The following is a 14,844-nucleotide window of genomic DNA, read 5'->3' on the forward strand; positions in this document are numbered from 1 at the left end:
TCTGGGGGTCTATTCTGTAACCCCACGTTCATAACAGCATTATTTAACAATAGCCAAGACATGGAAACAACCTAAGTGTCTATCAATGGATGAATGGATAAACCAAATGTAGCATAGATATACATATACATATATATATACATACATACATACATTATATATATATTCAATATATATATATTATTCAGCCATAAAAAGAAGGAAATTCTGTCATTTCCAACACCATGAATGGACCTTGACAGCATTTTGCTAAGTGAAATAAGTCAGACCAAGACTAATATTATATGATCTCACTCATATGTGGAATCTAAAAAGAAACGTCATAGAAAAAGAGACCAGATTTGTTGTTACCATAGGCCAGAGGTGGGGGAGTGGGGATGGGATGAAAGTGGTCAAAAGGCCTAAACTTCCAGTTATAAGACAAGTACTAGGGAAGTAATGTACAATGTGATGACTATAGTTAACACTGCTGTTGGTGTATTTTGAAAGTTGGTAAGAAAGTAGATCCTAAAAATTCTCATCACGTTAAATTCTTTTTTGTGTGTGTGCATCCGTATGGGATGATGGATGTTAACTAAACTTTTTAATCATTCCACAGTATGTGTAAGTCAAATCATTATGCCTTACACCTTAAACAGACAGTGTTGTGTGTCAATTGTATCTTAATAAAACTGGGGAAAAAACTGAACTAAAATGAATAAAAGAAAAAAAGAAACACAGTCATCGAATTAAGGCCTTGAGTCTTCAGGAATACTCAGGGAAGGGGCAGCTGTTCAGAAAAGTTACCTCCAAGCCACTCTCTGCTCTCCTTAGGTCATCAGTTCAGTCTGGTGGGGGAAGCAAGTGGGAAAGTGATGGTTCTCAGGGAGCAACAGCCTGTCTGGAGCACAGAGGGAGGTGGTGCCCCAGGGAGGGAGCTGGGATTGGGTAGAAGAGGTGCAGGGCAGAGCCCCTGAAAGAGGGGACCTGGAAAGGCACATTTTGCCCACTTAAAACCTGCCACAGAGTACGAGTTGGGATCATTTTCGTGCTATAAAATAAAACAGTCCCTTAACCTCCTGTGATGTTTTACAGCCAAAATCCAACAGTCAACTGAACCAGCCTGCACGGCTTTGCTGTCCTACCTGCATCAGCCCGAATCCAAATCCGTTTCCCGTATCTCCCCAGGCATCTCTGAGGACCCGCCCAGCATGGCTCTCCCAGGAGGAGGTGATGGCCGCAATGGTCGTTGAGTCCACACAAAACCATTTCCCAGCCTCTTGGATGCTGGCTTTGTTGGCTAACATCCTTCAAAGATCCTTTGCTTCAGTCTTTTCGGAGGCAGTGACCCCGGAGGACAGGAGAAGAGAGAGGGTGCTGTCTCCAAAATGGAGCTTGCATACCCAAGGGAGAGAGCGTGGTCCACTGGGGTGAGGAATTTCTGTTTCCATTTGTTTTCTCATCGAATCCTTCAAATTTATATTTTTGTAATATTTCATAACGTATGTAAAATATCAGGATACAGGAAATTTGTAAAATGAACAAATATATTCGGGTATCCTTAAAAAATTCTTCACTAGTAGCGATGTGCAATTAAGAAAGTTTTGATGGATGTGCTCTATGTCATCTGTTTTAAAGAGCCCATCTGCATGAGGGCACTGAAGGAGACATACTGTCACCATGACTAGCAATAAAAACAATGATAGCTACTGTTTCTGGGCACTGAATCAGTTGCTTTATATTTATTTCCTCGTTCAGTTCCCATGATAAAAGTTCAGTATGTTTTCTTCAGAGTCAACACCCTGGGAAGGATCCTACTTAGTCCACCAGGTTGGAAATTCTTCCTTTGGGCCAGTGTGGTGTCCATCTGAGTTAAATCAGGCTCATTAAACCTCTACATTTGAATGAAAACAACCTTGCCCGGGTTAATCACCTGGTTCTTTGTGTGTTAGCTTTTTGCAACATGTGACTCCAAAGAACTTTTGGGGGTTTCCAGATATCACATCTACCTTCACAGGTAATCTGCCTTCATGGGTGATAATTTAAAATTGCTTCCTAGGCAATTCCAAAAGAAGAATGTTTTAAATTATGCTGGAAATTTCCAGGGTGACTGATCGAAGGGGTTGGGGGAGGACAAGGTTTCTTTGGGTTTATAAGCTGTTGTATTTTACATTTCAGAATTAGCCACATTATACATGTCTGAAACTGAGTAGGCCTTTATTTTACATACAAAATGAAGGAGGCGTACGAGGGAAGAAAAGACTCAGAGAAAGAAATAATTTCCAACCAACATTTGATTGATCCCTTGCGTTACTGCAGACATTTAATCAGCCACGTACCTTATGGGGTCAAGTAGAAATTGTGAGGGCAGAGGTGGGAACTGGGGAATCCATGATGCAGACAGAACACTGTTACTACACAGATAGAACATCACAGGGATTAAGGGCACATGCTACAGAGCCTGGCATCCCTGGGTTCAAACCCTAGTACTGGCTGTGGGAACTTGGCAAGTAATTTAATTTTGCTGTGTCTTATCCATTTTCTCATCCATTAAATGAGGATGATAATAGCACTTTTATCATGGGAATTAAATGAAATAAATGTAAAGCAACTGATTCAGTACCCAGAGATAGTAGCTATCACTGTTTTTATTGCTAGTAATGGTGACAGTATGTTTCCTTCAGAAATGAACACAGCCACTTAACCTTTTTATACCATTTGACCTATGCCCCTAGCATATTAAGGCCCAGGCTATCAGTGAATCCAGGCTGCTGGGGTGAACCTTGGACTGGCCCCTACTTTTGCCAAAGTGTTGAGGAAGGCAATGAACTTTAAGATTCCTTGACGTCCTAGTTTGGGAAGTAGGCCTCCTTACTCTCCAGACTATTAGCACCTGGGAGGCAGACGACACCTGCTAGCACTGGGCTTGCCCCCAGAGTAGGGCTCATTTCCTGAGCGATTATGCAATTGAATTAGATCCATAACCCTGCCATGTCCGTAAGAATTTGATCTCATGGGAAAGACTTGATTTGAAAGTTTTGCGAAGTGGACTCATATCTGTGTGCTGACTTGGGGTGTCCGGTGCCTAAAATGTTTATGCCCCTGTGCAAACACAATAGTTACTATTCACACCTGAGATCATTTTTCCCTCTTTGGGAGGTTATCACTGATGCTCCCTTAATCTCGAACTTGTGTAGATCACCAAAACACCCATCCAGTTCCCTCCTTCTCAAACACCAGCTGAAAATTAGGCAGAGAAATGAGAGTGTGTGTTGGCCGGGGCAGAGTTGCTCTCCTCAGGGCCGAACTTGCCTACTGGGAATTCCGGAAAAGTGGTCACATGGAGGTTTCTGGACCCAGCTCCAGGCCCCCACATTGCACCGGAAGGGAACAGGCCAAGACTTTGAGGCCAGGCCCAGAAAAGGGAAGAAGCTGCACACAGAGCAAAGAACGTCTAAGCGAAATGGTCCATATCGTACCTACAGCAGCTATGGCTCAGTTTTCTTCATCATCGTGAGTTTTAATAATTGAATGTACTTTGCCATTAAGGAGGTCCTCTATCGGTCTCTCCTGTTGTTTCAACAGCAGCTTTACGTGCAAAGAGGTCTTATCAGTAAAGGTATGCAGGCGGATTCACTCATTGAATATTGATCAATGTTGGTAAATTAATCTTATTTCCTAATGGATGTACTCCATACTCTGGTCTAATTCATGTCCTTCTGACCACACCCCCACCCCCGTGCTGAGCCACCTCCCACAGAGCACGCACTCTCGGGTGAACCTTCAGCTCTTGGCTTTTCTTTGAGCAGAAGGCTTCTCTCCTCTCAGAATGCATCTTCCATACTCTGAAGATACCTGTGGCTCTCACAACTTCCCCCTCCAACTCTGCTCTCACTGTGGGTACTGGACCTCAGGACCTTTCAGAGGTCTTCGCTGGTGATGATAGTCAAGACGTCCTGAGATCTCCAGAGTGGACACTCTCCCCGGATCCCCCAAGAAGACCCCAAGACCCAGAACCATCCACAGACTCCACAGCCTCATGATCCTCACCTGTCTTCAAAGTATGCTGAGAATGAGACGAAATGAGAACAGACCCTACCTCTTAGCCCTACTCTGTAAATAAGAGCATAGACAGATAGATAAAAACTAAAACAACCGGGCTTCCCTGGTGGCACAGCGGTTGAGAGTCCACCTGCCGATGCAGTGGACACGGGTTCGTGCCCCAGTCCGGGAAGATCCCACATGCCGCGGAGCGGCTGAGCCCGTGAGCCATGGCCGCTGAGCCTGCGCGTCTGGAGCCTGTGCTCCGCAACGGGAGAGGCCACAACAGTGAGAGGCCCACGTACCGCAATAAAAAAAAAAAAAAAAAAAAAAAAAAAACCTAAAACAACCCATGCACTGCACCTAGGGGAAAGTCTTTGTAAGCACCATGGTGTTGAGCAGCTGTGAGGAAAGCTGTGTTTTCTTCACCCATAAACCCCACAACAATACCTTCAGAACTGTATTGCGTTTAAGTTGTATCTTCTTCCCCTAAGATACTCTGACAAAACATTCTAGAATCCAGGACAACCCCAAGATCAGTTCATTATATTCTTGCAAGAAAATCAAAGTAAAAATGTGTGTACATCATCAAATTTAACCTAATTATTATGCTTTTATAACTTTCATAAAGTATAAGGACACATATTGAAACACATTGTTCTATCTGATCATTTTTATTTTAGATCCGTGGACACAAAGCTCAAAGGACACCTGAGCAGGGCACTCTTCTCTTTAGAGAGAACTTCAAACAATCCTCAAAGATGTAAGTGATAAGGAATTTTTGTTCTTTACTTGTGAAAATGCTAATCCAGATTCTCTGGCTCCAATTCCTTAAGTTGGAAATAACACATAATAACGGTAACTTAACTAAGAGTTCACTTTGTAAAACATCTTTGTCTTCATTTTAGAATCCAGTGCGGGAAAGAGACAGGAAGAAGTGACAGAAGGCTGGGAAATGGAGGCAGCGGGAGGGGACGCCAAGCCCATGGCAAAGCCTTAGCAATGGAGAGGTTGGTGGAGACCCAAGAATTCAGAAGGGGCAGACGACCTGGGGAACAGGTGGGGGAGCATAGATCCTGCAGAAGGAAGGACCAGGGTGTGAGAGACGGAGTGAAGGACATGGTTGGAGAGAAATTTAGGCAGGATAGAAGAGGATGTGGTTAGGAACGGAGCCAGGTAGAGCCACAAAGAGAAGCCAAACCCGTAGCTTTTCATGGTGTCGACTTGGTGTGATCCAACAGGTGAGACGACATGCTCACAGTCGTGGCTCCTAGAACCCTCCATATAGTTTGGCCAGTTTCAAATTACAACGAACAGCCTACAGCGACTTACTTCATTCTTTAAAAATGAGAAAAGCTATTTTTCCTACATTCAAGATGGATTTGGCAAAGCCAAGCCCTGGAGTGGGGTTGCTACTCTTTGCTGCTCTTAAATTAGAGCTTGTCAGTCAAGTAGGCATTCACCCCCAGACAACCAGCAAAGAAAGACAAGCAGGTGGAACAGAAATGAGCAGCAAACCGTCCATACCTAGACTCCGCTCGCTCCCTGTGTGCAGCTCATCTCAGGACGCCAGAGCCTGGGCGTCAGGCAGGTGCTTCAAGCTCAAAGCCACAATCAGAAACCACGCCTCTCCCATCCCTTTCTGCCCTTCACATTTTCAAAGCTTCATCCAAGTTTTAACTTTTCATCTTACTAAAAGTAAACAGCATAGCTTTTTTGAGGAACCTACTGAGTGAACCCAAGCAGTAGGAATGTCCACGTGGCATGATAATTCCTTTGAGACTTTAATTTGTGTTTTGTTTTTTCTCTCCCTCGTTGGCCAGGCCTTCCTTTGTGTTCCTTTGACTGAGGTCAGCCTCTGTTCCAGGTATTTGTTTTTAAAAGCGTGAAGTTATTAAGGGGTATTAGGCTAGAGGGAGGGAAGAGAAATGTTTTGAAGAGTGGAGAAAAGAGATGCTCTGCACCCCACACCCAAGCAGGGGCCTTCCTACATCCCTAGACATTTCAGGATGCTCAGCTGATTTCCATCTGCCAGGATCTGCATCTCGGTGTCAACGGTCTCATTCCCTTGGAAGTTCTGAAAAGTGTGCCACCTATTTGCATGGAAGACCAGAGGAGCAAAGAATTAAGCTGCTCTCCTCCCAACAGGCAGATACCCCAGTCAGTGGCTCTTAGAAGTTGATGTATAAATACCCCAGCTTCTTGGCCTTTGTGTATAATAATTCTCCAGTGTGTTTTGCACAATCCCTCAGTGTTTGCTTGGAGGATTGAGCTCCAGTGCCCACTGTGGTAGCCGGCTTGACGACACACATTTTATTGGCTTTCTTCCCTTCCCTGTATCCCCCAGCCACTTCATATCAGCATTCCCTGAACCTCTCAAATAAACCACCTGCACCTGAAGTTGTTTCAGGGTCTGCTTCTACGGGAACCAAACTAAGACACCTTAAATATTGACTCTCCTCTAGAACATCTGGTATCTCAGTCATAAAAAGAATACTGGGGGAATAGATTCAGAGTATGAGTCATCATACTATTTCTTGTTTTTCAAATTATTTGGAAATTATCTCACCTGGGTGTACTTTTTTGCTTTAGTAGTGACATTGAAGGAGTTGGCAATTAGATGGAGTACATGCTGTGATTTCTCCCACAGAAGAAATCATTCTTGAGCAAAGTGAACATCTAAAGAATGTCCTGGATTGCCCACATGCAGAGATAATAATCAAAGTATTTAACTGGTACAGCATGGTCCTCAACCAGTCATAAAAGATGCTGGTCTACATGCTGCAGGGCTGCCTCACCAGCTGACCATAGGCTCTGCCCAGTGAAACACAGGGGTCCCAGTTCTGCCTGGGTGAAATCTGCAGGTAGGCTTGAGAGGTCATTGAGCAGAGAAGGGTTTACTTGGCTTTCTCCAAGGGGGCTCAGAGGTAGATGGGTATGATTTTGATTCCTCCTCAGAAAAAGAAGTGATGTGTAGAAACATTTATTGAACATCTCTGAAGGGAGCTAACGGCCCAGCAGGGGCCATATCGGCAGGGACTTTGAGAGCTTTACATTCCAACATATTATTTGTGTTTTCTTCTGAGTATGGAAGTAAAGCCACAAACTGCATCAGGTTTCCTTCTGGAAGAATGTCTCTTCTCCATTGTGGGTGGTCTGGGCAAGACCAAAAAGCAGAGCAGCCCGCCTGTAGGTGTGTATATGATCCCAGGTAAGTCCATCAGTCTCTCCCGGAACTATAGAAGTGAAGCAGGATGATGAAAGGATGGGAGAAAAGGTCGTTGGAGTTCATTTACGCAGTGAGAGTGCTAATTCATTCGTGCAGTAGGGATGCTATAAAGTATGGTCAACTGCTTCCTGCTACCCAGACCCCAGAGCTGCCTGGTTACTCTTCTTGTCCTTGAGCCTTTCATTGGCTCTGGGAGCCTTTTGGTAGCCTTTCGGTAATTTCCTTTTACTGCTTAAAATTTCCAGAACTGGTTAATTTTACTTACACCTAAAGAACAATAACAAAATTGGCTCCTATATGCTTATCTTCAGCCATGTTTGGTGGAGAATGGACCTCTTGAAAGATTGTGTGGCAGCAACTACTGAAAAGGGAAGAAAAGAAGCCAGTCCCTGGATCTTCAGCAAACAAGAGGAAGAAGACACAAGAGGTAGGTGTGGGCCTGAGGGACACGGTGTACGTCCCTTGAGGAAGATCAGCTTCACCACAGTTGGCTCTCAGGTACCCAGGGAGCTAGAATTCCAGCCTGGTTTCTCCATGGCCTCCCAGGTTGACCGGCGTGGGAGTCAGGCATTCCTCACAAGCAAAGCCCTAGTAGCTTGAGCAGATACTAGGAAAAGGACAAAGGCTCAGGTCAGGCTCTCTTCTTCTTAGCAATTCTGGTAAGACAGGGAGTAGGTGGGCATTGAAATCATGGGCTAGGACTTCCCTGGAAGTCCAGTGGTTAAGACTCCACGCTTCTACTGCGGGGGGGTATGGGTTTGATCCCTGGTTGGGGAACTAAGATCCTGCATGCCATGTGGTATAACCAAGAAAAAAAAAAAAAAAAGTAAAGAAAAGAAATCATGGACTAAAATGAGGCCTTGCTGCAATATGTGGACTTATTCTTAAGAATATGTCACTTACTATGACATTTACATTTACTGCACAATAATTATGCATATGTTTATGCATATTTCATGGAAACCGTAATGTGAACTGGGTAGATTTTCCTTTTTTTATGCTTATTTGCATGAAGAAAAGTGAGAAATGAATTTTCTGTCATAAGTGCGACCATTCCTTTGCCAGTGTTGAGTACAACACAACCATATCAAACCCTCAAAGAGGGGCTATCTGAGCACCTGCCAACCTGGCCCACCCACAGAGCTTTGCCTAGAAGCCGTGTCTCTTATAGAATTTAGCTCGAGCTATAGTATCACTGATGTCGTCAGTCTATGTCCGTGGGGGTGGCAGTGGCTTCAGTTCCTGACTTGAAGGCTGAGAGACCACCTGAGATGAAACCAGAGGTTCAGATTGAAAGATTAACTTTCAGCAGAAATAAGATATGAGCATTCCCGGGATGTCAGCCCTCCAGGGAAATCTTCCAAAGCAGACAGTCCCAGATCCTCTTTCCCCCCCTTCCTCTCCTCCTGAAAGGATCCATTTCCTCAAGAATCACTGAAAAACTTCCAGATTGCTTTCCTTCTCTCTCTCTTTTTCTGAAGACTTTTGTTTTTCTTGCTGCAAAAGTCAGATTTGCTTCTTATTTAGTGTAGGCCTGGCAAAACTAGATCCCCAGTAAATCTTCAGTCTAAAACTGCTTGTAACATTCTCTCAGTCATTCAAGAACTCACTCATTCATTCACTCATTCATTCATTCAATAAAATGCTTTAAGCACCTACTATGACCAGGATGTGTGCCACACTGAGCGCACACTGCACAATGATGCTCGAGACATACTCATTCCTTCGTAGGTGCATGTGTGCGATATGCATGTTTGAGCGTATGTGTATTATCCCCTAGAAGGTTAATCTCCAGTAGTTACTCATGTGTTTACCATAATTGTGCTCTGCTCGGATGTCTAGAGATAAAGACCCCTGGTCCTGATCCCTGCCTTCAAGGACCTTGAAATAGAAAATAGAAACTGTTTATTTGAAATTAAGGCCATAAAATGTAAAACTGTTTATTTGAAATGAAGGCCATAAAAGGAGAGAGGTATATACACACCATGGGCCTATAGGAGGCAGACTTACTAAGAATTGGTATGGCTGGATGTGAAGGGAGAAGGAACCAGAGAACCTAAGAAAAAAACATGTTTTTTTCTGGCTGGGATGACTGGGTATGTTATAGTGCCTTTCACAGAGGCAGAAAATACAGAAGAAAAAGCAAGTTTGTAGTGAGAGGCTAGTGAGTTAGTTCAGTCTGGGAGATGCTGAACCTGAGGGGGTCTGTCATCAGCCTAGCAGGGATTTCCACCTGGACACATCATGGTACCTAAAGCCCTGGTGTCACTGAGGATGCTCAGAGAGTGAAAATTTGTTCAAAAAATTCAGAAAGTGGGTAAAAGCTTCTTGCACCAGGGAAAAAAAACCCATCAGAGGAAGGCAAACATATTCTTTTAAACAATCACACTAACTCTCAAGGTATCACTCAATGGCTCAATAACCAATGAGATGTAACAAGAACCCCCAACATCTGGCAGAAGGGGAATGGAAATTGGGCATGAAGAACACTCCAAGGAACTCAGTGCTTCAGAGAACACTAGGGGTCCTCCCAGGCCCACTGCTGACCCTATGGGCACAGGCCCAGGGAGGCCCAAGGTACACCCGGCCTTCTGGGCTCTCACTCACTGCTCTTCTAAACAAATCACTGGCCTACCTTTGAGGTATTGAGCCACACTCCACGTGGGGAATTTTTTCTGGTTTGCCTTAATTCTGTCTGTGAGAATCCCAACAGCCTGCAAAAGGTGTTCTTTGCCGTCCCAGGTACCAACAGGTCGATGGATTTTTTTTTATCAAGCTAGAAAATTCAGATAAGAATGTCAACACCTGGATGGAGTAACACATTCTTCTGCTGTCCTGATTTCTCCTCCTTATGTTCAAGGTCATAGACACTGGCCTTATCCCTTTTCTTTATTCCCACAGAATCAATTCTACAAGTCCTTTCACAGAAAAGAGAATCAGAGAAATACAGTAAGATTTGGGAGAAGTGGATGTAGCATAGTTTTAGTTAAGCACTCAAAAAAAATTAAAAAGTTGTTTCAAAACAAATAATGAGCACCCAAAGTCTAGATATTTGCAGTCAAAAATAATTGGAAGGCTAGAAGTCTCGGTTTCTCAGACAATTTAAAATAAAGCCTGGGGGAGTTCCCTGGCGGTCCAGTGGTTGGGACTCAGTGCTTTCACTGCCTGGGCCTGGGTTCAATCCCTAGTGGGGGAACTAAGATCCCTCAAGACGTGTGGCATGGAATAGAATAGAATAGAATAGGGGAAAACCTGGAAGCAAATATCCTGATAATTTGGGTTCCCTTCCTCCAATTTGCCTAAAGGACAAGTTGGTTCAAGTAGGGTTTCACTATAATGTTTTGATCTACACAGATGAAATTTACTATTTCATGAACCTCAAAGGGATACCTGTAATAGTGCCCTTTATAAGATTTTCTCAATTTAAGTACATTGCATAATATTAATTACAAATTTTAATTACAAAACTCATAAGATACTTAAAAAAAAGATATCCAATAACTGGTATATCTTGACATGTTACAGAAATCCCAGTGGAAATTACGCAGGTACCCGTGTTTTGAAGCCTAGGATAAATGCAGATACATTTCCAGTTTGGGTTAGCTTCTGTGAGGAAGGATGAAGTGGGGCCGATTGAAAGTTTCTAGCTGAGTACCTGCGTCAAGCCAAATTTAAGTCCTTTGTGGTCCCAGCCGTCTTGCCAGATGGTTCCGCCGTGGCTTTCTCTGGAAATGATGGCTGCAGTGAGAGCAGGGTCCATGCAGTGCCTCAGCCTGACTTCTTTGATTAGAATTTGTAAGACTTGAAGACCTTCAAATCCATCTCAGCAAACATTTCAAAACCATGGATGCCTACACCAATAGAAAATAAACTGTTTCCTCCACTCCAGAACAGACCCCTTTTTCAAAGTTTAATAAGTTAGCCACAGTTCTGACTGTGGCCCACAGGCTTGGGACAACCATTTTAGGAACTTTTTTTTTTTTTTGCAGTACGCGGGCCTCTCACTGTTGTGGCCTCTCCCGTTGCGGAGCACGGGCTCCGGACGCGCAGGCTCAGCGGCCACGGCTCACAGGCCTAGCCGCTCCGCGGCATGTGGGATCCTCCCGGACCGGGGCACGAACCCGTGTTCCCTGCATCGGCAGGCGGACTCTCAACCACTGCGCCACCAGGGAAGCCCCTTAGGACATTTTTTGGTCTCTGATTGCATAAACCCAGAAAGGTCCTCAGCCCCAGATGGATACCACTTCTGCTTTCTTTCTTGTTCTCTTTTCTGCCACATCTGGTGCATTGGGAAAAGTCTTGGACTAGAAATCAGCCAACCTATGTTTGAGTCTGGTCTGACACTACCTAGCCCTGGGCCCTTGGGAAGTCTCTCTTCCTTGCTGAGCCTCAGTTGTCTGATCTGTCAATTGGGAAGGTAGGATTAGATTGACCTTGTAGTTGCTTCCAGCTCTGATATGCTAATACTGAGACAACATGAAGAAGACTTCGGAACAGAATTACACAAGAGAGGACGTACAGAGAGCGTTGCTTAAAATGCTCACGCTGTAACCTGAAGTCGACACAACAACAAACGAACAAACAGAGCCAGAATTTGATATTTTAATTAAGCAATCATTTCAATATGTAGAAATAAACACCTCTCGACCAGGTTTGGAAAGGATGAAGGAAAAGTGAAAAGCAGCAGCTTGATAGGGGAGTCAGGATTCTGTTTTTCCCTCAGTTTTAATTTTGATATTACTACTATAATAATGAACTTCTCAGAATTGAGCTCCTTCCTAAGAAAGAATCTGAAAATGATGAAAGGGGGCTAGCCAAATGCTTGCCTGGCTTCACACTCACTGCCGGCAATTACCCTGGTGATATCACAGGTAGCAGCAGAGGTCTCCATGGTCATGATGGTACCATAGCAGCCACGGTACAGGCAGGAACGCAGGCGAGGGTTCATTGAAAGGGTGAAGGAGCGTGAGCCCCCAGAAGTGCCTGCGGGGCACAAGGATCATTCACGTGAAGCCTGGGAGAAAATACTGCTCGGAGTTGCTCTCACGAACATCACTCAACCAAAGGCAAAGCCATAGGCTTAATCCTCCCCAAGCCCCTCCCCAAGACCCCCAGAATGGCTCACCAGAAGGTATTCCGAACTCAGCAGCAACCTGTCAGGATTTTACAAAGTGGTGGCCTTATCCCTAAAACATAGGTTTAAGTTTGAGAATCCATTAGCAGATCTCCGAGCACCTGGCTTCAATCTGCTGCCTTCAGTGTGGCTCTCCCGCTGTGGAGGAGCTTTTAAATGCCAGCATGCAGACTCATCTGCCTCTTCTCACCTTCATGCTGTACCACTGATCTGGGAGGAGCTTTATATATGCTTTAAAACCCTCTTTAAACCACTGACCTCATTAGGCCTGATTATAATGGTACTTGGGATTTAGGTGGCCCTTTTAATAAAAGGATTTCAAAGCATATATTAACCACTATTAATTAATCTAATGAACCCCCAAGGTGTACTGGAGGCATATATTTGGTGGACTGTTTCTGGGTATCTAGAATTGTGCTAGGCAAACAGCTTCTAAATTTGAGAACAAGAAACAGATACTTAGTCTAAAAAAGATAAATAAACAGGAAATACTAGCAGCTGCTGTTCCTGGATTGGTTGTTTGCCTGCAATGCTGCGCCTTCTGTTCTTTGTTCTTCATTCCACTCTCACATGATTCCCATAGCAACATGTCACGTGATCTCAATGAGTGACCTTGGCTCCTTGCTCCACTTCTGCCTCTGACAAGCAGATCCAGGAGTGTCTGCCTGCTCTTGGGAGGTCAGTGTGAAGCCAGGGACTGGGAACATGGGTGCCAGTTTCCCAGACTTCCTGAGGAAATGGTAAAAAAGGATTTGGCCAAGGAGGAAAATTTCTTCAAGGATGGACTGTCTTCAAACTTCTGTCTAAAGGAAGAGACGGAGCACATTGTGCAGCTCCAGAAACAGGAAGCGGAAGAGATATTTTCGAAATAGGCAAAGCGCATTTCCCAGAGGAGAGGAGGGAATCTGACACGGGTCCTACCAGCAGGGTGAGAAATTTCCATGACTGTACACGTCCTTCCACTCATCCACCAAGTGAACAGAGATGTGAGGGAGACTGAGCAGGAGACAGGGAAGACAGAGGCCCGGAATCAAGTGACTTTCCCAGCTCCCTGGCAATGGGTAAACCACACCTTCTAGGAGAACATGCCCTCCAGAAGCTGATCTCTGCTCTCCCCCACTGCACTCACTTCTGCCCGGACTGCCTTCCTGTGTGCAGAACAGCCTGCCCTTTTAAGTGGCCTCCAGCCTTGCATTCCAGGGAAGAAGGGTGGGTATGTCCTGAGCCACTGATGATCCTGCTTCGACTATCAGGACCTGTTCCACCACCACCATCAACGCCACGGTCAGTGCCGCTCTGTAAGAAGGGGTTTGGCATGGGTCCAGCTGCTCCAGGGTAGCCCTCAGGAACACCTGGGCTTCCACCAGTGACAGTGGCAACAGCACGCTGACACAGTGCTCATGGCCCTCCCAGTGCAGGGGCTTATGTGGGGCTTCCAGGCTAAGGGTAAGGAGAAAGTTCAAGAAAGGGAGAAGGAGAAGTAGACCAAGAATTAAGTTAGGTGAAAGATACTAGGTAGAGGCTGAAGCTGTCCTTAGATGCTCCTAGAGAATAAAAGAAATAATAAAACATAGGACTGTTGAATGTGGAGCTTACTTTATTCTTCTCCCTGTTTTCAGATGGTGGGGCTACAAGTCCTTCCAGGTATGAAGGTCTTAATGTCCAGGCTCTCTGCAATTTATTTAATATATTTATTAATTTATTTATGGCTGTGTTGGGTCTCTCGTTGCGGCGAGCGGGGGCTACTCTTTGTTGCAGTGTGCGGGCTTATCATTGCGGTGGCTTCTCTTGTTGCGGAGCATGGGCTTTAGGCACGTGGGCTTCAGTAGTTGTGGCTTACGAGTCCTAGAGCGTAGGCTCAGTAGTTGTGTCGCACGGGCTTAGTTGCTCCGCAGCATGTGGGATCTTCCTGGACCAGGGCTCAAACCCGTGTCCCCTGAATTGGCAGGTGGATTCTTTACCCCTGCGCCACCAGGGAAGTCCCTGTCCTCTGCAATTTAAGTAATGGTTTTCAAAGTGATGTGGATTATGAAGCTTTGCCCAAGTTGTGAGACTACAAATGAACATTTATTTGACACCCATCGTCCATTAGGTTGCTGTGGACATTGTATCACTTGATCTTCCCAACAACCTTGTGAGGGAGGTATTATCATTTATTTTAGAGATGAGGACACTGAGACTCAGAGAAGTTAAGCAACTTGTCAAAGATGGCACAGGTAGGACGTGGCAAAGCTGGGATTTGACCCTGGACTGGACTGTGAGATTCCAAAATCCATGCTCTTCTACAACATCAGAGGTACTAGCACCATGGACCCATGACCCAGCAGAGTGATTACTGTAACAGGTTCAAATCAATTAATTTGCACACAAAACATTGCCTGTGGCCTGAATAAATAACTCCAGTCATAGATATTTACCAGTCATTCAGGTAGATGCTGTTGTAATTTTTAAATACAGATGA

General features: G+C 44.8%; 1 protein-coding gene across 1 annotated transcript; it reads right to left on the bottom strand.

Annotated features, from left to right (window-relative positions):
• Nucleotides 1-8,310: 8,310 nt before the first annotated feature.
• Nucleotides 8,311-13,700, bottom strand: LYG2 (lysozyme g2; the record flags this gene model as incomplete). Its single annotated transcript, XM_082851237.1, is given in 8 exon segments — nt 8,311-8,459; nt 8,461-8,515; nt 9,885-10,017; nt 10,020-10,025; nt 10,905-11,042; nt 11,048-11,100; nt 12,092-12,232; nt 13,577-13,700. Coding segments are annotated over 8 exon segments (711 nt in total). The 3' UTR covers nt 8,311-8,398.
• Between the last annotated feature and the right edge of the window lie 1,144 nt (nt 13,701-14,844).

This window comes from Leucopleurus acutus (genome assembly GCF_964270905.1).
Source record: "Leucopleurus acutus genome assembly, chromosome: 12".
Taxonomy (NCBI): Eukaryota; Metazoa; Chordata; class Mammalia; order Artiodactyla; family Delphinidae; genus Leucopleurus; species Leucopleurus acutus.